We start from the raw sequence: 23,581 nt of genomic DNA on the forward strand, positions 1-23,581 counted from the left end.
TGCTGGGCAGGGGGGTTACATTCCCAGTATCCCGCTGTACACGGTAAATCTACACCTGGTAAGCATCAGGAATTAGGGTTTTCATTCATTCTTAAATGCAAACCTGCATGCCTCTTGGTTTTTATTTGCATGAGCAAACCTTTGTGGGAAAGACAGATGTAAAGCGACGTCTCCATCAGTCTGTTTTCCTTTCCGCTTCACGGTTTTCCTCCTCGGAGCAGGGATGCAAAACGCAGGACTTGCCCAGGGCTCTCGAGCTGCTGGGCAAACATCTTGTTGCGGCGGAGGTCCCGGGCGGGTCCTCCAGAGCCATCAGCTCCAGCTGCACCACCTCCACCAAAGCCAGCTGGCGTTTCATGCTCGCTCTGCCTGAGCAAAATCATTACCAAAGTGAAAGGCACCAGTGAATCAAGTCCAAAGATTGTAAATGACTTGTCAAAAGTCAGGCAGCAAATCATCTGTAGGTGTCCTGGTGGGACGCAAGAGTTCTGGCTAGCAATACCCAGCTCCTGGCCCCTGGAGAGCTGTCTTACCTGGTCCGTTCTCATTTTCTCCCCGTTTTGGGGTGCTCTCAGTCCTGTTTCTCTTTCCAGATTTATCTGGGACAAATCCTAACATTCCACCACCAAGGCGAAGTCAGTTTGGGTTTAAAGGCAACCATGGGCGAAACCGGGCATGTAGGGAGCAGCTTGAGACGCTCGAGGCGAAGAGGCTGGCGGTAGACAGCAGCGTGTGCGTGTGCGTGTGTGTGTTTTCCTTACAGCCGTGCAGCTCTTTTGAACAGGTTCCCCTCTCTCTGCTCCAACACGCAGAAGTACTCCCCGTTGTGTTCACAAAAAAGCGCCTTTTACAAAGACGTTGGGCTCCGGTGGCCTCGCTGTGCCAACCAGGAGTAGCTGCAAGAGGAGATTGGATTTTTCTTTTTTAAACTTTCCTGGCTTTGTTGCATCCCCAGCGCTGCCCCAGCTCCCTCCGCTCCTTCTCCCAGTGCTGGAGCTCGGACCCAGGGGGATTTCAGCCCGAGGGCTCACTGGTGACCGCATCAGGGTCACTGGTGACTGCATCAGGGTTTCAAAGGCATTGCCCTCCGCATGGCTCTCCCTGCTTGAGAGCCCCAGTTAGGAAAGCCCGAGTGAGGCTTTCAGAGTGAATGTGCAGGATGTGAAAGTCCAGATTTAGACCCTGTGGTAGCACAAGGCAGAAAACAAGAGCAGTGCATTGGGTAACATGCTTGTAGCATTCATCCTGGAATAAAAGATGCTGGAAATGAATGAAAAAAAAGTTCTTCTGAATTTTTAAAACTTTGTGTTGATTTGGGCTGGTTTCCACCTACCCATGCAATCGTCTTCAGCTGTTGTCACTGCTTGGTTTTTGGATTTTTCTTGCAGGATGCTGTAGTGTTTATTTAAGTAGACATGGGCATTTTCTGCCTTGCCCTTGAGAGTCACTGGGGACTTTTAGTAATTCCCAGCCTCGCTTGCAATGACAGGACTGCAAAGGGCACCGGCCCTCCTTGCTCACGGAGCCCGATGACTTCTGAGCCCTCTCCTTCCTTGTGTCTTGCAGTCCAACAAAGTTCCCGTCGTGCAGCCGTCCCACGGAGTCCACCCGCTCACCCCGCTCATCCCTTACAGCAACGACCATTTCAGCCACGGCTCCCACTCGCCCCACTTGCCCGCGGACATCAACCAGAAACAAGGTAATGGCACCGCTGGGGATCTGCGTGGTGGGAGCGGGACAGTGCTGGAGACCACGGAGATCAAGGCTGTCACCGTCCTGGTCCCAAATCAATGGGAAAAGTCAAGAGCTTTGGTCAACTGGGGCATTGCTTAGCAGTAGGAGTTTTTTTAGCTTATTGGCAATGCTTTTTAATCCTCACCAAGAGGAGTTTGATATCAAAAGTGCCAACCCTGCTGACCAAGTATGCTCAATTCTCTGTGCAAGCTGTCCTGTAGCTTGACACCAGACCAGAGCCGGCAAGATGATGCGTAAGAGTCAACCAGAAAATGGAAAGTAATCTTTCCTTTGACTCATACCCAAACTGTTGTCAGGTTGTCATTTTGAGAAAATAAATGCTTGAAACAGGAAATATTTTGACTAAATAGGATCGGTGTCTGATAGCTAACTGGATTGTTATATGTGTGTGTCCATAGCCACACGTTATGTGGTTGTCACACGGTTTGGCTCTTTGGGTTCCTGTGTGAGTCCGGGACACGTCAATTAGCTCGTGAGGCTACAGAGGAAAGTACAGTAGGTAGAGGTTAAACCCTGAACTGTAAAACATAGGTATGTGCACAGGAATTCACCCCAGCCCATCATTTTTTGTGGGTTACTGGCAAGCTGAGTGTAAAATCAAACTTTTCTCAACCTGACGTTAGTGCAACAGAATTTTTCAACATCTGTTCAGATTACCCAGGCTTTTGCACAAACCTGGTCTTGATTTTATGTGAAAGCAAGCAAAGTCACAGTTTTGTGTCAAACTACGTTCAGGAAGGGCTTCAGGGTCCATCGGAGCCCAGAAATCAGTGCGGAAATGGAGGCAACTGTTGGGATTTGGGCAAAGGCCTCCAGCCAAGAGTGGTCCAAACTGTCCCGGAGACATCGGCTTTGCCGTGTTAACTTCATTGCTAAAACGATGGGGTATCGAGGATGCTCTTGGCTGGCGGGCGTGCTGAATTATCCCTGGTTTGAACCCAGAGGCCACGTTCTGGACACATCAGGGATGCTGATGTGGAGGATTTAGGTCTGATGTAAGAGACACCCAGGCACATCCTGGTTTTCTTCTAGCCAGCACATTGCTTGTCAGCCACCAGAGCATAACAAACTCAGCAGAAAAATGTGAAGAGTTAACAAAATAAACCTATTAAAAGTTCAGCTAATGGCAGATTTCTGAACCTTGAGAGGAAGCATGCAGATTTCTAAGTCTCCCGGGAAGGCAACACAGCACACCTTCCTTCACGCTGCCTTTGCAGATGCCTTGCAGAGCACAAAAGCCCCTCGCCGTGAGCTGCCTCCAGGGACCCACTGTTAGCCTGGAAAGCCTTAAGCGAAATGGGAGCAGCTCGCCCAAGGGATGAGCTGGTTACATCCCTCCGTGGAGGCTACGATTGGCACTGGAGTAGTCCCTAAGCGTTCATCTCTGCGGTGGGTCGTAATTCTGGGAAGCTGTCCTCTGGCTGCACACCCAACCAGAACCTTCAGTGCAGGAACTTTCCAGTCTCCCCTTTCCCCTTTAGCCTGTACATTTACATCGGAGGCAGGGGGAGTCTGTCCATCCCAGAGACCCCCCCAGGTCCTATTTATGGAGAGGTTGAGACCATCATCCCCAGCTGGGGCCTGCCTCTGTGGTGCAGCTGCCATCAGCTTTGCATCCCCCATCCCTACGCTGCTGGGGCGAGGGATTCCTTCCCCGTTCATTCTGGATGTGTCCCATCTCTGTTTTCGTCACTGAAATATCTCCCATTATCACCTAGTGTAAGCGCATGAGAGTCACCACCGTACTCATTCTCACAGCATCCCTTTAAAGTATTTCACAGTAGCCCAAGGACACGCAGACAAGGAAATACAAGCAGGATCTTCTTAGTCAGTGGCTGGTGCCCCAACCACTGGGCTAGCAAGAATAACTTGTGCTCTGGCTTACGCAACTTGTATTGTTGGAGGTCCAAATCTCAGGAAATCCTGGCAGCTGCCTAACGCGGATGCTGGTTTTGTTTGACCTTCAGTGGGCTGCTGCGTCCCACTTGAGCACAGCTGTAGGTAAATCTCATGCTAAGTTACATATTCCTTTCAGTTCAGTTTTATATTTATTTTAGCTAACTCCTAATAAGATGCTTGGAATCTGTTGGTGTCATTCTTAATTAATAATTTATCATTAATATAGCTAGGAGAATCCAGACTTCTGAGTTTGCTTGCGACTAATCACCAATTTAGTAAATGTGTTTATTGCTCAGGACAGCTGCTGGACAACCTCTGTACACGAATTTTTGTCCGAGGCTCATTAGCAGTCAGTGGAGAGCTGGTGCTTTACATTGCCAAAAGTCCTGCAGGCTTAGCTGGGTGCAGAGGTGATGCAGCGAGTATCCGTCTGCTCCCGGGGGCCTGGCTCTGCGTTACACGATGCTGCGGCAGAGCTCAGCCCCAGCTCCCCTCCAGTTTTCCAGTCTGGGGGTCAGCCGGAGGCTGGTTTTGCCAGCAGCACCACGGTTGTCTGAGTCCCACCCGCAGCCCCGGGCCCCGTGGGCTGTTTTCAAGTCCAGATAGAAACAGAGAGATGCTGCGTCTGTCTCCTTTGGCCATGCCGCCCGTGCCAGCGGCTTTGAAGATCACGCAGGGATTCCCCGTGCAAAGGGTGAATTCCCACCTGGCACCATACCCACCTCCACCGTTCCTTGGCACCCACAGAGCCCACGAAATGATTGCTTTGAACGGGGACTCAAATTGTTTAAAATCGAGATAGTAGTGATACCCGCGGGAGCATCCCCGCTGGCCGCTCGTGGGGGGTCCCGGGGATGACCGATGGAAAGGGAGTGTAGGAACAGCTTTGACCATCAGTTGTGCACCCAAACAGGCTCTCTGGGAAGGGCAGAGGGGTGTCTGGAGTCCATCAGATCCTTCCCAAAGCAAATTGCTTCTTGGCCCCAGGGGGCACAGAGCAGGGATGATGCTTGTGCAGGAGCAAGCTGCCTTCCCCACCCCGTTACACAGGTGTTTGTAATTCTGCAGCAGCATGGATAACCCACCACACCCCCAAAGAGAGAACCACAGCAATAAAAAGGGCAATTAAAATATCCTGCCACTTGCAGACAGCTATTTCACATATATTCCCTGCTGCCCATGAGTGCCCAGAGATGGAACAGCGAGGGGCTCGGTCAGGAGTGGTCCGGGTCACCCAGGGAGCGCGGTGCTGGGTCCAACTCATCTCCTTCTCCCTCCTCCCAGGAGTGCACCGTCCTTCCCAGACCTCAGACATCCCCGGTTTCTACCCCCTCCCTCCCGGTGGAGTTGGACAGATCACGCCGTCGATGGGATGGTGAGTTTGGAGGGCTCGGCCCTGCGCGAGCTCGCCCAGCTGCTCCGTACGGGGGACGGTTTACTGAACAAACTGCGTGCAGCCGTTCTCCGTAATCTCCACGGTGCCTTCCCCTGCCTTCATCCCTTCTGCGTGCCGTGTGATGGGGAGGAGGATTTAGCCCTGTTTCAGAGATGGGGAGCAGATCCACAGAGAGGCTGAAGGCTTTGTACCAGCTGGGGCATCCCTGGAGCGAGGTTACAACCTGCCCGATTCCAGACTGCCTCCTGCCTTATGTCTAGCTGCCTGTGCGGATCAGAAAACCCAGGGAGAGCTTCCTACCCGCCTCTCTTAATCATAAGAAAAGCCTCGCTTTTTGAGTAGGAGGTAATTTTCTCCCTTGCTGGGGTTTTTGGCACAGTGCTTTCCCTGAGCCTGCTGCCGGCGTGGCATAATCCAGCGGGATGCTCCATCTGCCAGGCCATGGTGCCTCTCGGGGTCTGACATGCAGGGCAAAAAATTCACCGTGGCAGAGACCTGTTCTGGGGTACAACCCCGGTACCTGCAGCCTGGCCGCGGCACAGCCGGCTCGGTGGCACCTGCTGCCCCAGCGGGGACGGGGAAGGAGGGACTGTGAGCTGGAGCGCTCCCAAAAAATCCCCCCTGCACGGGCTAGCCCCAAGGAGCATCCCACAAAGCAGAGCCCGTTGGGAAGCCTGCCCCAGGGACAGGAGTTAAAAATACACCGGTATGTGCTCCGTGGTCACTGCCACTGGCTTTTGTCACCGTGATCGTAAGCACACCGATGGAGCAGGTCTGGCAGGCGGTGCTGTGTGGGCATCATTACTCCTCAGATTAATTTTTAATCCCGGTCGGTGACGCAGGGACCTTGCAGAGGCTCGCGGGGAGGCTGGTGGCTGCAGGCAGCGGGTCGGGGTGGCCGGGACAGGGGGAGAGTGTGGGGAGGGAGATCACGGGGGCAGGCGGCCGGGTCCCCCCTGGCGCCGGCTGATAAAACCCCAGCAAAGCCCGGCAGAGACCTCCAGGTACGAGAAGGTATTGCAAAACGTGAGGGGCAAAGCATATTAAAACACAAAGTAAATGTTAGCTTTTTGTTTTGTTTATGAATTTCATGTTCCAGATATTTAACCACAAGGAAACAGAGGCTGAGGCCTTTGATACAGAGTTCAGCTTCAAAGAGATTACATTTTGCCTTCTGTGCTAAATCTGCTACTCTTGGGCGATGATTTAACTCCTCATATGATGTGATTCATCCTCAGGAAAAACAAGTACTGGGGTGACTGTGCTGTAACATGAAAGAAATAGTTGGGGGTGAAAAAGGAGCCCGTTTGCCAAATGCAAGGTCCACTCTTGGGGTGGGATGCTGTTAAGGACAGCCCTGGGCATGCGGAGGGAAAAAAATCTGCTTTGCATAGAGGGTGGGTCGGTCGGTCGGTGGTGGAGGGAGTTTGCATGGCTGAGAGCTGCTCCAGCATCTGCAGGGTTTGGCATTCTCAAGCAACCTCATCAGACGCGTTCATTAGTGACTAATAGAGCAGATACGGTAAAGCAGCAAACAGCAGACCAGCCTGACGGAGTGGAGAACAGCACCTCGAAGCGTGTGTGTCTGTAATAGAACCTTTCTCATCCTTTTGCCTGCCCAAAATTTATGGAAAGAGCCCCAAAACCTCTCCCGAAGTGCCCAGTCCTCAGACGAGGCTCAGCACGTCGGTGCAGGTGGGTGCAGAAGCAGCGGCGTTGATCCCTGTGCAGGAGGCAGCAGGGGCTGCGTGCCGGGGACCCTCGTGCCGGGGATGCTCACGCCGGTGCTGCCGAGCAGGGGTGGCTATGTGCAGGAGGCAGCTTTTCCTCTGTGAGCTGGCGGGCAGGAGCTGGGCAGAAACAGGCTTTGTTCTCACCGAGTGCTTCGGGAGGAGGAGCTGCAATCACTCTCTCTGTAATTAGCTGGGATGACAGTCAGATAAAAGCCTCCGAGAGTCCAGTTGAGTGAGTTTTGCTCGCGAGAGCCTGGCAGCGAACACCAGCCAGGAGCCTGCGAACCGTGTCGCTCACCCGCTCCCTGGGCCGAGCGGCAGCAGTGCCACGGCAGCCCCTCCGCAGCCGTCCCGTGCCCTTTTTTCCAAGCCGCCCTCCCATCACCGGGTGATACGGGCTGTAATTGTTCTTTCCCAACCATCAGGGATTGATTCTGCAATTGCATTAATTTGCACGTCAGAATCACTTTGAATGAAGCTGCGAGTGCCCGGCTCCTTTTCTATCCCAGTATCTCAGCCTCTGCAGTAACGCATGTCGCTTCTGGATTAGCTCCGAGTGTTTTCTCGGCCCTGGGGCAGCCGCGTTCAACTTCAAAGGTTGTTTCGGTTTCCCGATGTGCGGTAGCACTTGGCTGTTTGTTGGTGTGTTTATACCCGCCGACATCTAAGGGGTGGGAGAGGGCTCCTGCCTGGCAGGGTGTAAACAGAGCCCCGCCGCCTCGCCTGCCTTTCCTACAGACAGATCCTGCAGATTTCGGTCAAGCCGAGACACAGCAGCTCCCGGAGCGGCAGAAACAGAAACCTCCTTCCTCCCCAGCGCGGCTCGAGGGCCTGTCGTTATTCCTCTTCAGGACAGAAACTGTCTTTAGCCTTGAAAAATCCCTGGCATCCAGGAGCTCGGTCCTTCGCAGGGCAGCGGGGTGGCACCGCACTTAATGATAATGGGCTTCTTTTGCTTATTAGAGCTGAAAATAGCTGGTGCTGGTCTTAGGCACCGCTCTGTGCGGGCTGGCCAGAGGAGCACGAGCATCTGCACAGGTTTAAGCACCGCGTTGCGTCCTCCTTGGGCATCTTGGTTTCCATGAGCAGTTTTAGGCTGGGAGCATCTTTTGGCAGGTTTGCAGAACAAGCCAAGGTATTTCTGAGCAATCTCCATATGAAAACGGCGGGGGGGTTTCCCTTGCTGGGAACAACGAGGAACTTCCTGCATGGTTATTTTACTATCTCAAAAATAATTTCCAGCTCCAGGTCTGGTACATGCCCAGTCCCCAGTATGAAACGACTTTCAAAAGAAATGTAGGACTGAGCTTTTGGCTTGTTTAAAAATGACAGGCATCCTTAAAAGGGTGCGCTGGGGAAATTGGAGCGTTTCTGAAGCATGTACGAGGGCAGAGTAGGTGCTTTCTCTCTGGACACACAGAGGTTCCCGTGCTTGGGCATCCTCCCGGTGCAGCCCCTTGTGTGCTGCACAGAGAGAGGTCCTGACCAGGCTTTAGATTTTTGGTCAGACTGTGCTCTTCTAAGCAACCTCTTCTGTGCAATAGCCACGTCTCCTGATTTATTTTTTTTTCAGCACACCTCCGCATTTTGCATTTTAACAGGATAAACTCAAAACCGAGTGTTAGTCAACACCGGGGACGGAGGGGGGGGTCAGAGTTGGATCCAACCCTTGCAGGGAGGCCCAGCTTCCCCCAAAATAAAGTCCAAGTCCCGCATTGTCCCTTGAGCCCAGGGGACACCCCGAGCATCCCACCAGGCAGAGCACCTGGGGCATCTGTGCTCTGAGTCCCCTTAGCAAAGGGTATCTTTAGGAAATACCACGTAGCTGTGGATACTTTATAGACTCTTTCTTCCCGATCCCAGGCAGAGCCAGTCTGTCTATCCGCTCCCGTCATGTGGATTTAGACAGCCGTATTCGTCAGCGCTTTCTGCTGGGGCTTCTTTCTCCAGGTGAGTATGAGCTGTGTGAGACAGGGCAGCAGCTCGGCTGGTCTCGCAGCTTGCAGTTTGTGCGGTAGGAGCTTGCAGCAGACCGCGGCCACCCAGGGATGGCCACGCACCTTCCCCGGGCCACCGTGGGAAGGGAAGGAGCTTTTAGGCAGTGCCTGGTCCAAAGGATGGTCAGGGGAATATCAAGCATCACAGGCGGATGCACGATTGGGTTTTAATCAGCAGAAGTCAAAGCCAAGCCAGAAACCCCTGCCTTCAGCTCAGCATTGGGAAAAGGAGGTGAAATCCATTGCTCAGGATTTTGCTCCTTGTCACTAACCCTAATCCTGAATATACCCCTGCTGCCACCACTGCTGAGTTTTGCTCTGCAGAGGGTCATCCGTTTTATTTGGTCTCAGCCTTAAAAGCAAGACAGGCAGTGGGCAGCAATTTGCTGTCCTCCCATCGGCACAACTCAGCCCTCTGACACGTAAGCGCAGCTCCTGTCTCGCCCGTCCCATCATCGGGCAGCACGGGGCTGACATGGCCATGGGCTGGATGGACCCTGTGCACGGGAAGGGGTCGGCAGGAGCCGGTCACGTCGCTGCCCTACTTCCCCCCACAAGGACCTGGCCCTACGGCACGACCCGCCTTAAATACTGAGCGGGTTGACCCACATAGCACAGCCCTGGACCATTCGTACTGCAAGTTTATGGTCACCCGGGACCAAATTTTGCCCTCTGTAAATATACCCAGACCCCAGCAATGTCCCAGTGAGCAAAATACATCCCATGTGGATAGAAATCACAGAGCCTGGCCCCTCCGGGTGTGCTGGTGGCCAAAGCCCCCGTGGCTCCAGCGAGGACGGCAGTGCCGTGCAGATGCCTCTACACGCTGCGTGTGCTCATGCACCAGCTTTTGCTTCTGCTTCGTATTGTCCTGAAGAGCCGTTAGTAGAGGATTCCCACACGAAACCCATGCAAACCCTTACCCGTGCAAAAGACCTTGATCCATGCAACCCTCAATCCATGCGAACCCTTAGCCCTGCAGCAGAGGCGAGGGAGTGCTGCCAGCCCTCCTTGCTCGCCGAGGCATCGCTTTGCCCGGCCTCGAAGGCGAAGGCCAGAGAGGAGCTAACGGTTCCCTGCGGAGGCCCGGCAGCCTCCCTGAGCCTGGTGCAGGAGCTCCCGCTCGCGGGATTTTGGGGCGGATTTTGCAGCGCTGCTGCAGCCCAGAAAGTACACCTGGTCAGATAAGGATCAGACTGTGCTGGTGGATTAAATTAAACAGCTTTTTTTTTTTCGTGCCAGCATATCTAATGAACAGTTCTTCTCCCATGGGCAATTCTGCCATCTCAAGCTGCAGTCATAAAGTGGCAAGCTTGGCAAAGCTGACTGCGCTGGCTTTACCCTCCAAAACTCGAGAGAGCTAATGAAGCCTAAAAGCTAGGAAGACCTCTCATGATCTCAGTCCCGTGTTGGTGGAGAATATTGCTTAGGCAAGGTGCACCTCCTAGAGTTGCAGTTTGGTTCATGTTCAGACTTATGCTATTTCTGTTAAAAGAAAGGTGTGGGGTGGTCCTAATCTCTCCCATCCAAACCCTGGGTTGAGTTTGTTGTTCCTTTCTGCAGTGCTAATAAGGTATTGCAACAACAGAGATCTGAGTAGCTGAAGCCGCTGGTTGAAAGCGCCCTTGATCTCGGTCAGGCTGGCTCCCGCTGCAGGCTGGTTTCCTCGCCGCTGTGCGGCATCCGGACCCTTTCCACCCACATGCCCGCGGCTCGGCCAGCCGTGCCCGCCGCCGGCGTGGCGGGGGTGACCCAGGGGTGGTGGGCACCGCCTGCCCCGTGCCAGCCCGGCAGCGCCTGCCGGTTTGCTTTCCGTGTCCTCCGCTTACCGTCTGCTTCTGCCACGTCAGAGTGCCATCTCGTGAGACGCACCGCTCCGGCTGCCCGAGCATCCCGAGCATCTCCAGCGCAGTCCTCCCGGCGTGGCTCATCCGCTCTCTGTTGCAGGTTCACTCACCCGCTGATGCTGGGCTCCGGCATGCACACCACCGGCATCCCGCACCCCGCCATCGTGCCCCACTCCGGCAAGCAAGAGATGGAGCACTATGACCGAAACATGTAAGTTGGAAGTGCCAGCAGGGCTCCTCAACAGAGTTAGCATCTTAATGCCCATTTCATTTATCCCTATTAATGCTCGCACGGGGGGGAGGATGGATGAACACTGAGCTCTGCCTGCATCAGGCAACGGCGCACATCTGAGGTGCAGATCTCAGGCCCCGCCACGTGCTCGTGCCGTTGGGTTGGTTTGGTGTCAAGTCTTCTGCTGAGCTTGGTGCCACCAGGCAGCTGGGCTGGAGGGTGGCCCTGATGCTGACAGCTCCTCTTTCGGTCCCACCAAGGAAACCTCAGCCAGAACCAAAGAGAGAGAAGGAAGCCAAGAAGCCCACTATCAAGAAGCCCCTGAACGCTTTCATGTTGTATATGAAAGAAATGAGGGCGAAAGTCATTGCCGAATGCACCCTGAAGGAGAGCGCCGCTATCAACCAGATCTTGGGAAGGAGGGTAAGAGCACGTGGGGCTCAGCGCCATCGCCCCGGTGCAGCATCCCCATCCCCTGCAGCTGCTCTTAAGCACATAACAAGCATCTGCTTTCAAACCCGGGTGCTCTTATCCCTTAAACACTCAGAGTCTGCCGTGCCCCGGAGCAGGGCAGCCGCAGTGGGATGGGCTGGGAGGGGACAGCGGGGCCACGGCTCACCACCATGCTTGTCCTTGCAGTGGCACGCGCTGTCCCGGGAGGAGCAGGCGAAGTATTACGAACTGGCTCGCAAGGAACGGCAGCTCCACATGCAGCTCTACCCCGGCTGGTCTGCCAGAGACAACTACGTGAGTGGCTGCCGCGGCTCGGACCCCCTCCCCATGGCATGGCCAGAAACGACCCAGGGGGGGCTGACAACTGGTCTTTGCCAAACATCCTGCCTGTCCCTGGTAATGGCGTTCCTGGTGGCATAATACCTATAGAAATTCATATTTCAATAATTTGAATATTCGCTTGGCTGTTCCTCATTGCATATGTATAGCACAAATGTTGCAACGCATGTGCACCGTTTGTTCATTTGTTGTCCAAGTAAATACAAGTAGAAAGGAAGAGGAACTTTTAAGTGTTGTGGATGACCTTTGGAAATATAGTTTTATGGAAACCCACCGCTTTGAGCATCTCGGGCAGCAGCTGAGATATCTGCCCAGCAGGAGCAGAGCATGGGGCAGAGGTGCGGGAGGAGAAGCTCGGGGTGGGATGGCCGGGGGGGCTGAAGAGGCACCCGCAGCCTGCTCAGCTCCGCTCGCTTTGCGGTAGCACCTTGTTCATAAGCTTGAAATCATGGGGCTGGGTACCGCAGGCTCTGTAGCCCTGGCCACGTGGGGCTGAGCCCAAGGACACGCTGCAGGTTTGGGGGGATTTGCTGAATTGTGGGCTGCCGGCTCTGTTCTGTGGGTTTAAAACTAGCACAGGGTGTCTGCCAGGGTGTCTGCCCGAGCCACGCTCACAGGAGCGTAATAATAATGGGAGATAACTGTTAAAAAGGCAAAGTAAGAAAGTACAAGCTGCTTTGTATGGGTAGTAGTGCAAACCTTGGTCTCACAGGCTGCTCAGTTCAGATTTCGGACTCTCCACGGGGTTGCATCCCAAGCAACAGCCCCGTGTATTGTGGGGCACGTAAGCGATGCTCACAAGATGACAGTCAACAAGTTTCTTTCTGTCCCTCAGGGACATTGATCCCACCCTGACCAATCGTTGTTTGACGACCCTGACCAAATGAAGCACGTCACATTCAAAGGATTCAAATGCAATTTGAGCAAACGCAAACAACAGCATTGCTTGCTCTGCGAGCTCGTGAGCTCAACCCAGCTCTTTGGTGAGCCTGTTTCCCAACCAAGGTTGATGACAGGATGAAAAAAAACCCTTTCCATATTGAAAAAAGAAAAAAAAAAAAAGCCCCCAAACCAGGCAGTGGCTGCTGAGCGGAGCAGCTGAGCCACGCAGCAAATAGCAGTGGTTCTCAGCAATAAAAATTAACTAGGGCAGAGGGTCCTGAAACATGCTGAGTGTTGGGCTCGTGCGTTCCCGTAGCCAGAAGAGCTTTCCCTGTGTACAAGGGAAAGAAGGGAAGCTCCAAGCCTTGGTCTTCCCCGGTTTTGCCTGTAGCAACGTACATTGCCACAGCAGTCGATGCCAAACTGATCCCCAAGGCGTGACCAGAGAAAAAAACTGCGTTTGGTTTTTCTGGAGAGCCGACTTGACTCTACATCTAAACTAGAGGCTCTTTTTGGAGGGGGCTGCGGTGGAGCGGCCACGCTGGCTGCTCCCCGGGGAGAAGCAGCAGCAGCTCCTGGGCTGGCTGGAGGGACAAAGCTGCTTCGCGGCTCGTGGTGGTAGGGCCAGCACTTGGGAAGCCTCCGGGCTACTGCACGGCACATTTAAAGGTTACTCTTAAAAAAAAATTAGTTTCCTCTTAGCTATATTAATCACTTCAGCAGCACCGTGTTAAACAAGGTTGCATAGGTGTAGCAGTGCCACACTCTGAGTCTTTTCTAGTGGCTTTCTCAACTGTTTTGATCTTACATGCCTAACGAGCTCATTAGAGACCTGAAGCAAAGCACACGTAAGTCTTCAGATGTCCGTCCATGCATTCGAGGGCTCTGCCCTTTGATCTAAGGGTCCGTCATTTCTCTTGCAGCCACATTCTTTCCCCTGGGAGCCGCACAGCGAGCACCCATCCAGCCCACCCTGACCCGAGCCCTCCTTCCAGAAAACCCAAACTCCACCAAGAGTGAGAAAACACCCTTAAACAGACCAAAAAAAACCCCCAAAAGCAAAAAAAGAGAGGTCAGAGGTGATGTAGAGAAAGCAGAGGCTACGGGAAGCCTGCGTTTCCCGGCTGCAGCATGTTCATCCCTGCGTCCTTGCAAGCACAGACCAGGAGCTCAGCATCCCTATGCAGCTGTGCAGGATCCATGCTGGATGCTGCCAACTTCCAGAGCCACCCTTAGAGAAACTGGGGCAGCACCTTTGGGGCTCCGGAGGTCGGCAGCATCTGGAGGGCAGCAGCATCTCTGAGAGCAAGGCACCATATTCCTCCAAGACCAAGTGTATCCTCCATGGAAATCTCAGTCCTGTAGCATCCTTCATCTCGGCAAGGGCTGGTTCCTTGTTCCGGAAGATGGAGCGGATGGTGGGCTCCAAAGGCGCACATTGGCTCTCCCAGCACCAGCAAGCAGCTGCTTCGGGTCTTATGGTCGTTGCGAGAGATGGTTTTCTCTCCGGAGCTTGAGCAGGGAGGAGGAGGAGGAGGAATGTAGGTCAATTCTGCAGCACGTGGTGCAGATATCGGGCAGGAAATACAGTTGGTCCCACACCGAAGAAAAAGCTTACCGCAGCTCGGAGCTTTCCACCTTCGCTCAAACCACAAGGAGTCATATAAAAAGTCACGGGTCAAAGGCAGCCCTGCGAGCTGCCTGCTCCACGCAGGCCAGATTTGCTCCTGCGCCGCCGTGCCCTCATTAATAAACTCATTAGGAGATGAGAGGAGTTGTTGCATATTGTGAGTCAGCGAGGCAGTTTGGGGATAAAATGGGGTTTTCTTGTTAGTGAGGGAAGAAAACGGAAGAATGAGAGATGGGTCCAGAGCTGTGAAAGCACTGAAATAGAGAGATAAGTATTATTTAAAAATAAATTTCTGGGGATTTTGTAAAACTTTCTTTCCCATTTGAAATCAGGGATGTTCCTCCTGGTAGCACATTATGGAGCAATTTCTGTTCAGGTATAAGGCACCGCATTAAAGCACGTATAGGAAATGTGCTAAAATGGGCCAAGTGCTTTTTAGAAACATAAAGAGGGAGGAAGAATTAAGAATATTCCAGGAGGATCAGCTGTTGATTATATTGCCTCCATTGCATGCAGTAAATCTTGTTTAATTCTATTAATCTAGTTACATCTATTAATTAAATTATCTATTAATTAATTAAAGTGATAATGGGTGGGATTCCCAGGCGAGACGCATCAGGGTGGGCCGAGGAGGACTGGCAGGAGTTGGCAGAGGTGCTGAGCAGCGCAGGCACAGGCGCTGGGTTTATTGCAGCTGTTTTGCATCCACTAACGCTTTCCTTTGCGACGTCTTATGCAGCCTGCAGTGTAAATCAGGGTCTCAGCTGCCTTTTGTAGCGTGGTCGTGGACTCATAAAACGGAGCAGGGGAGCAGCGTGTTGGGAAGACGATGCAGCAGACGCAGGGGGTGGTAGCAAGGATGCGGCTGCCGTCTGCTCTGAGTTTTGGTTTCTGTTTCTGTGTATGCATGGATCTCGTGCAGAGTGGTTTTGGCATGCTGGGGATGAGTCAAAGTGCCTATGGTGCCGGATCCGGGGGTACTGGAAATGAGGGGTTAGGCCTGAGAAAAGCTACATGCCCGGAAAAATTTGTGCCGTGTAAAAGGTGTGCATCGGCATGTGTGCAAACACAGCTTTGGGTGGTTGCTTTGGCAGTTCCTCCTGGGTTTCTTTTCTGGAGCACTGGTCCAGGCAGCTGGGGAAAGGAAAGGGATGCCCACGTCGCTAAACCTGAGCAGGTCACCTCGCAGTGATTCCCAGTTCATCTCTCCCTGGAATGGGCAGAGCGGGCGGCACCGCGGCTGTTACAGCCGAGGACCGGACCGCTCGCCTGGGCAGCAGCAGCCTTCCCCGGCAGCCCGATCCAGCCCCGAAAACCCTGCGCAGCACCCTCGGTCTCCTGGGAGCACGGACTAACAGCCTTTCCTTTGATTTCCTAGGGGAAAAAGAAGAGACGAACACGGGAAAAGCAGCAAGATTCCAACTCAGGTAAATGCGTGCAGCTCGGTGGCTGTCCCTTCGTTTCTGCTCAGAGGGGATAATCCGAAGGCAAAGCTGTTGTCATGTTTTACCGTGTTTTCTTTTATTCTCCTGAGCTTAACAAAAGAAATAGGCTTCTTTTTTTTTTTTTAAGACACAGTAAATTAACATTTCTGTGACTTTTTCATAGACATGTTTGAATTAGAACATGGGTAGTGCGTGAAAACTGAAAATACTAGATTTTGGCAAGTGCGTAACTTCATATAAACTATCACTAAACTTAATCTATTCAGAACATCCAGGGTGAGTGTCCCCATCAGCCCTACAGAGACCATTAATTAAAGAAAGCTCCTCTCAAATGCATCAATATTGCGTGTAGGACTAAATGCAGTGAAAGGCTTGAAGATCACCCATGGGACTATCCCAAATTTGGGTTTCATTTCAAAGTAACCCAGAGTTCAAGCAAAGTCCCGGTAAAACCCAGTACCAGTTGCTTCCCTGCACCACACTGTTTATTAGAAAAGGCCCTTTTGACAGATTTCAGCTGGTGACTCACACATTCCCATCAGCCGAGGCTATTCCTGTGCTGGTTTCTGAAGCGTTGCTGCCATACCGGGAATAAATAATATCTGTACCACTGAATATTCATTATAGAACATGGAGAGACTGTCCCGGCCCACTATGGCATCACGTATACATGAAGTTAGGCAGCCTGTTTTTCCCAGTACATCCAGTCTGTGATTGCCTGTAGACTTACAAAGAGCTTTTCCCACTCTCCAGCCTACCAGTTCATTACTGCTCATCGCTCGTGTTTATTTGTGGATGAAATTAAGCCAGCCAGACGGTAGGCTGTTGGCTTTCTAAGCAAAACACCAGTTCTCTCTCCCTCCAGAAACGCTCCCTGGGGAGGGTGCCGGGTCAGCCTGCTGCTCTCCCGGCCTTGCACACCCACGGAAAGGCCTGTCCCGCCTGAGCTGGGGACCCCAGGGTGCACAGCTGGCTGCATCTGCGCGGTTCAGTTGTTGGTTAGGACATGGGAGTCCAGCTCTGGTGTTAGGGCTGTGCATCGCACGTCCATGCGGCCAGAATCCCGCAGCCTGCATTAATTCATAAAGTTCAGATTATCTCATTAATTTAATGAATCGCCGTTGGATGACCTCTTTGAATTTCCATAAAAAGCAATTCCATGACTCTGTCCCAGTAGTATCTTCAGTTTAGTTAACACTGTTGCTCTCATTCAGTGTCCAAACTGATAAGGGGAATACAAGCTTTTAGGCTTATAAGTAGTATTTATGTTTATTATCCATGCATACGTCTTGTCTGTGTGATACAAACATGATCATTTCACCTGTTACGGATTGAAAACCAACTGCTGATTGTACACGACAGGAGACACTGGTGGTGGCTGGAAGAGGGAGCGTGAATCCAGCACAAAAATGTGGTGTTCAAATCCCATTTACAGCACTAGAGAAAAAAACAGGATGTGCCTGAAAGCAAACAGGGCTTCACCCTAATGAGCCCCATAATTACACAGTAAAACTGCAACATTTTAGGAAAGACCACGGAAAATAACTTTTCCATGAAATCTGGAAGGGGAATGGTGGGGGGCAGAGTAGAATAACCTGAGCCTGGGTCTCCTTGGTGCTAACTCTGCTTTCAGCCTGCTTCTGCAACGTTTCCTCCTCTTCTTTTCCGTGGGCAGTCCGAGCTCGCTGGCAGCCCCGTTAGTCGCTGCTGGAAAGGCAGGGAGCAGGTAAGGATGCAGACACAGGAGGCAGGCAGCGCCTCTGGGATTTGGCAGCTTTTCCAAACTTAAGAAATTCAAAGAGCTGTGAATTTCCCCATAATTGCCCATATTTCCCGGAGCTGAGGCCGTTTCCCAAACCTCCTTCTCCAGCTGCCAGCGGTGATCACTGATATTTGCCTAACGATCACTTTTTTCCAGGAGAGGTGGTGCCAGCACTGGTCTGTTGCAGAAAAAAAATTGGATTGTAGTCTGTTAGTCGTGTGTTAAAGTGGCTAAAATGATGTTGCCTCTTTTCTTCCTCCTGCTCCTCCTCCTCTTTGTGCCTCTGCCTTGCCCATTCTCCGCCACGCATGCTTCTGTGTTCAGATCCTGCCTCTCCTAAGAAATGCAGAGCTCGCTTTGGCCTCAACCAACAAACGGACTGGTGCGGCCCGTGCAGGTGTGTATCGGCATCTCCTCGCTGCTGGGGTGCTCCTGGGCGAGCGGGTTCGGCTCCGTGCGTGCTCCTGCAGCCGTCCCAGCGCCGGCGGGGGCTGCTCCGGCCAGGCGGGGATGGGTTTTTTTCTCTGGGCATCGTCAGGAGCTGTTGTTCGAGCTGCAAGGGTCAGGCGGAACCCTGGGTTTCTTACCCCCCCTGGACAATGTTGGTGTAATGCTGTACATGTTCCTCGGCTGATGGACTTCCCTGGTGTTAAAAGCTTATTTCCAGGGTGGAGACCTCTGTGACGCTGATGTGGGGCTTTTTCCCCCTGTTAGAGATTCCCTATTGCATAAATAGGGCCAGCAGTGAGCAGTTAATGGGTTTATTTTTCCTATTTATGCTGGGGCTAACCGTGTATTTTGAGATCCACCTCTTCTTGGCCCTGAAGTTTTGTGGTACTCACCGTGGGGTGGGAGAGCCTCCAGCAGTGAGACAGTTTGCAGGCGCTCCGTGCCTCGGGCTCCTAGGGAACGGACGTGGCCAAGCGATAGTAAAGCTTAGTGCATGACCCCAGTGCTCCCTGGCTCAGGGGGTCTGCGAATGCAGCCGGGAAGGAAAAGCTCCTGGGGGGCTTCTGGACTTGGGCACGGATGCACGGAGAGGCTCCAGACTGGACAGAGGGCTACGATTCAGAGCACGTTTTTATACCAATGCGTTGAGGACTCTGGCAAAAGGTGGAAGTATTGCTTACTGCAGCTTAAAGTGACTAAAATCACTTACTCTCCCCAAATCCGATGCCCGAAGCGCAGCCCCGCAGAGTCCCGGCGGTGCCTGGCCGCTGGCCTTGCTGGCAGCCCGAGCGGCAGCGGCGGGAGCGTGGGTCCCTGTGGCTGAGCCCGAGGTGAGCTCCCCTGCCCGCAGCCGCATCCCGCACCTCGGGGTGCTGGGTGAGCTCCCCTGCCCGCAGCCGCATCCCGCACCTCGGGGTGCTGTGCCACAGCGAACCTCCCCGCTCACCCCTTACGTGCTGGGTGATGTCATCAAGCACCATTTTTTAACCGATTAAGAACCGGGACAGAGCTCCCTTGATGTCTCATTAATACTTCACCTTGAATGTCCAGAGAGGGATTTTTGTGACCCTCCCATCGCTCCCGCAGCAATGCCCCCGCGCTGAGAGCCCCGTACCGCAGCGCAGGGCGCGACTCCGGACCTTCCGGCAGTTCCTTCAACTTCCCTCTGCCTTCGGTCGAACTCTCTTAATTCAGCTTCTCCTCTGCACTGCTTCCCCATTAACACAGGCTGCTGACGTGCTCGGAGACCTTAGCATGCTTTTATTTTTTAACCTTTGCCTCTCAAACCCTGGTTAGTCACAGCTGTTCTGCAATCCCCCGTACTAACGTGCTGCTGCCGGCTCACGGGCTCCTGTCGTACTACTCTGGTCCCCTGCGGAGAGCAACGTCCGCCGGAGGATTTCCACTCCCCAGGAGAGGTTAACTGGTTAAAACTGGGTGTTCCTGCTCTGGAGCTTTCACCTTCCTCCCCCTCGCCCCGGGCAAACCGCTCCAGGGTGCTGTAGTTCCTAAAGGGAGAGGGAGAAGCCCCTTTCGCTGTGTAATAGCCACGTCAGCCGGAGCCCACTGACCGGTTCATTATCAGCAATCCGTAGTATCAGATCTGCTCCCCCCCCATTACTTTAAATCAAATCAGTGAATGGACGGATGGGTTTGTGTCATCTTCAACGGGCCATTGAAACTCTCCGTCCTGCAGCTACTCCTGAGATGTCTGTGGGCAACGCAGCTTCTCCTTGGGCTTCTCCGTGCTGGGAAATTGCAGCCCGTGTAGAATAACCTCCGAGTTCCACACTCGGTTCAGCAGGGCTGTCGTGTTTCGTGTCGCGTTAATTGGGTCACCACGGCCAACGATGCCACTGACAGCAGTAACAGCACTTGGCTTGTTCACATCCACTGCAGTCATGTTTAATACTGAACTAGTTAATACATATTCTAACACGGTCTAGTTTTTCATTAGTAAGATCAAAGAAGGGTGTGTGCCCGCATTAGCAAGTTCTCCATTTGATCTGTTTTCCTCAAATGAGACAGCCGAGGCCGGCAGCCGGGCGGGCGGAAGGTCTTCTTTTTAGCTGTTTTAGCTGTAAAGTCATTAATACCATCTCCAGCAGAGGAATTGTTCCCTCGCTACTATTAAGGTGACATCTTGAGAGCTCTTTTGTTTCAAACTATACCGAGATGCTCAGGGATCCGTAGCAGGTGACGTGAGGGATCCGTCACACGAAGGGAAGGAAGACCAGCTCAACACAGAGTATGTAAAGACAACAGGAGCCAGTGCCAGGGACGGACTCGGGACAGCCAGGAGTGGTTAAAATAATTTGGGTGTACGAGATGACAGCTGGAACTCGGGCTAAATATTCCTGTTTTCCACACTAAACAGCAGAATTGTCAAGGGATGCGGAGAAATCGCGTCCAAATCCAGTTACAGCAAGGATGACGTGTGACTTGTATTTTTGAGACACCCCCCCCGAATTCATAACATACGAACGAGTGGGGAACCTGAGTATCTTCTCCGGGGGGATGAAGGGAGGCCGGTCCCTGCTCCCCAGGCGCTGCTGTCTCGGGGCCGGCGGTCCCGGTGGGTTTCCTGCTGGAAGAAGGGGGCTAGGGGAGGAGGGTTGGCACCGATGGGGTACTTTTCTGTAACAAACTCTTCTTGTGAGTAAATCTTCCCTGGCTGACGAGCGCTGTTTGTCACGCTCCGCAGAAAGGCAGCGCGGAACCGAGTCTTCCGCAGCTGCAAGGTTCATTCAGGTCCTTCTCCTGCCTGAGCGTTCCCTCCAGCGCCTGGCTACCTTGCATTTTGTACTTGCTTCCTAAGGGAGAGATGACAGCAAACATGTCCTGCCTGGGAAGGCCACGGGCTGAAGTGTCAGAGCTGGTTTTTAACTTTTTAACGTAGCTTCGTTAGCAGTTTGAAAGGTGGTCTACCCGCTGAAGCCCAACGGCTCTTCCGAAGGGCTCGGGACTGGTCTAACAGCCAGAGCAGGACCTCAGCCAGCCTGGGACCACGTCTTCCTCCCGCCGGTCCCAGGCCGTTTCCTTCCCTCTTCCTAAATATCTGTTGAGCGCTTTCAACTCGGCTGTGTCGCTGAGTCGCGGTGAATGGAAGTATTTTGGGATGCAGAGGTGGCTGAGGCCGGAGAAAGACGAGCTAAGTAGGTGTGTGGTGCACGAGTCGAGCGAAGTGCTGGGAGCCGGGCCGCAGGCGAAGACGCCCGTAAGAACTTGGGCCGACTTGCGCTGCCCGGGGAGGAGAGCCGGGGATGGCGCGGAGGGCAGCGTCCTGGCAGGGCGTGACCCCGCGCTCCGCACCGCAGCCGTGCCGCGTGCCCCGCACCCTGTCCGAGCGGGCGCAGCCCAGGGCCGGCCGTCTGCGGGCACCCGCCTGCGCGGTGGCCCCGTGCCGCGGCACCTCGGCCCACCCGGCCGCGTAGCAAGCAGGCGCACGGGCGCGTCCCGGGCGCTCTGCGGCAGGCGGGTGGGGGCTCGCGCGTCGAGGGGGGACGCGGTGGTCTTGAACTCAGTGAGAGCGCGTTCGCCCCACTCAGCCCCCCGGGGCAGGGAAGCCTGGATGGCGGCATTAGCGCTGGGCTGCTGCGAAATGACCGCCTTCCTTTGATTTTTGCTAGGATTTTGACTTTTGTTTTGATTTTTATTATGATTTTGGTTATTTTTTATTTGTATTATGATTTTGAGTTTTGTTTTGATTTTTATGATGATTTTGGTTATTTTTGTTTTGATTTATATTATTATTTTGAATATTTTTTATTTGTATTATGAATTTGGTTTTCCTTTTTGTTTTGGTATCTATTGTGATTTTGATTTTTTATTTGTCTTATGAATTTTACTTTTGTTTTTATTTTTATTAAGATTTTTATTATTTTTGATTTTTTATTAAGATCTTTATTATTTTTGTTCTGATTTGTATTATGATTTTGATTTTTGTTTTGATTTGTGTTATGATTTTGATTATTTTTTATTTGTACTATGAATTTGGTTTTGATTTTTGTTTTGATTTGTATCATGATTTTGATTTTTGATTTGTATTGTTATTTTGATTATGTTTTTATTTGTATTGAATTTGGTTTTGATTTTTGTTTTGATTTGTATCATGATTTTGATTTTTGATTTGTATTATTATTTAGATTATGTTTTTATTTGTATTGAATTTGGTTTTGATTTTTGTTTTGATTTGTATCATGATTTTGATTTTTGATTTGTATTATGATTTCGATTATGTTTTCATTTGTATTGAATTTGGTTTTGATTTTTGTTTTGATTTGTATCATGATTTTGATTTTTGTTTGGATCTGTGTTACGATTTTGATTAATTTTTTATTTGTATTACGCATTTGATTTTGATTTTTGTTTCGCCTTGTGTTACGGTTTTGATTTTTCTTTCTTCCCTGATCTGCATGACGATTTCGATTACTGGGGTTGGACGTTTCTTCTTGTTCTCACGACCGCCCCTCCGCACTTCGTGGCCGAAGCCCTTCCGCCCGCGCCCCGCTCACAGCGCACCGCGCTCTTCCCGCGGCGGCACCGCCGACCGGACACCGCCGGCGCCGGTTGCGCGCAGCCGCGCCGCGGGGCCGCTGTTACGGCGCCGCCTGGCGGGCGCAGCAGGGCCGCGCAGCGCAGCGGGGCCGCGGCCCGGGGCCGGCGCCGTCGCCCCGCGGTGGAGGGCGAGCCCGGGCCGGGGAGAAGGCAGGGGCGGGCCGGGGGCCGCGGTGAAGCGCGGAGGGGCCGCGGTGAAGCGCGGAGGGGCCGCGAGTCCCCAGCCGGCCGCCTGCCCCCGGCTTGCGCCCAGCGCTGGTTTACGCCTGGTGTGTGACCGTGGCCTCGCCCTTTATTCACAGATAACTCTCTCCACTGTTCCTAGGAGGAAAAAGAAGTGCATTCGGTACTTACAAGGAGAAGGACGCTGTGCCAGCCCAGTTTCTTCCGATGGAAGTGCTATAGACTCCCCTCCCTCTCCTCCGGACGCACTCCAATGCATCTCCTCTGCTTTTCCTTCAGACAAGCTTGCAGCCCCCGCTGACTCCGCACACAGAGAACAGCCCGACCCCTTCCCCGTCTCCGCTCACCTCCAACCCGCCACCGGCTCCTCCAGGCTGACCACCAGGTGCTCCTCCGCGCCCGCAGAGTCCCCAGCGTACAGCGTGGCCTCCACGGGGACATAGTCCCACGCGCCCAGCCGCGGTGGCCGGGACACCCGGCACTTGGCTCTCTCCCACCTGGTTTCGCTGCCCATTGAAAAGGACCAGAGGCCCATCCAAATTCCCCATCTCGCTGTAAAACCTGCCAAGTTAGGCAACAGGATGACTTAAGGATGCTGGAAAACTCATTTGGGGTTTTTTTTTGGGGGGAGTGGGTGTTAAAGATAGAAAAGCAATTTAAAAAAAAAAAAAAAGGTAAAAAATAAGTACTTGCCAAAATTTAAAGTGCTGATGAGTAAACAAGCCTTTTGTCCCTGCCCTGTGCTGCTTTTTTTGTTTGGGGGTTTTCTTTTTTTTTTTTCTTCTTACTGCATTATCTTCAAGCATGGCAGAAAGCAGAGACGAACTCCCAGCTTGCTGCAGTAGATGGTAGGTGCTGTCAGCCTAACGTTGGCTTCCACCCCTGCCTTCCGAGCTGCTTTAAAGCGTAGTCACTCACTCACAGATCTCCCGTAGCCATTACACCACGGAGCTGGAAAAGCTGGAATAGGAGCATTTTTAAAAAGCCCTTATGTCTGAAAATTAAACATAGCAATGCTAAC

The 23,581-nt window shown here is 52.7% G+C and overlaps 1 protein-coding gene across 1 annotated transcript in view; it reads left to right on the forward strand.

The window, feature by feature from the left end:
* TCF7 (transcription factor 7) overlaps positions 1–23,003 on the forward strand; it is a 72,753-nt gene extending 49,750 nt beyond the window's left edge. The window contains exons 4-12 of the mRNA XM_059825234.1: positions 1,567–1,699; positions 4,939–5,029; positions 8,647–8,733; positions 10,728–10,838; positions 11,120–11,282; positions 11,499–11,606; positions 15,542–15,590; positions 17,695–17,767; positions 22,703–23,003. Coding sequence (XP_059681217.1) covers positions 1,567–1,699; positions 4,939–5,029; positions 8,647–8,733; positions 10,728–10,838; positions 11,120–11,282; positions 11,499–11,606; positions 15,542–15,590; positions 17,695–17,767; positions 22,703–23,003 — 1,116 coding nt within the window. The remainder of the gene's footprint in view (positions 1–1,566; positions 1,700–4,938; positions 5,030–8,646; positions 8,734–10,727; positions 10,839–11,119; positions 11,283–11,498; positions 11,607–15,541; positions 15,591–17,694; positions 17,768–22,702) is intronic.
* The last annotated feature ends 578 nt before the right edge of the window (positions 23,004–23,581 follow it).

This window comes from Gavia stellata, chromosome 16 (assembly GCF_030936135.1).
Source record: "Gavia stellata isolate bGavSte3 chromosome 16, bGavSte3.hap2, whole genome shotgun sequence".
Lineage (NCBI taxonomy): Eukaryota > Metazoa > Chordata > Aves > Gaviiformes > Gaviidae > Gavia > Gavia stellata.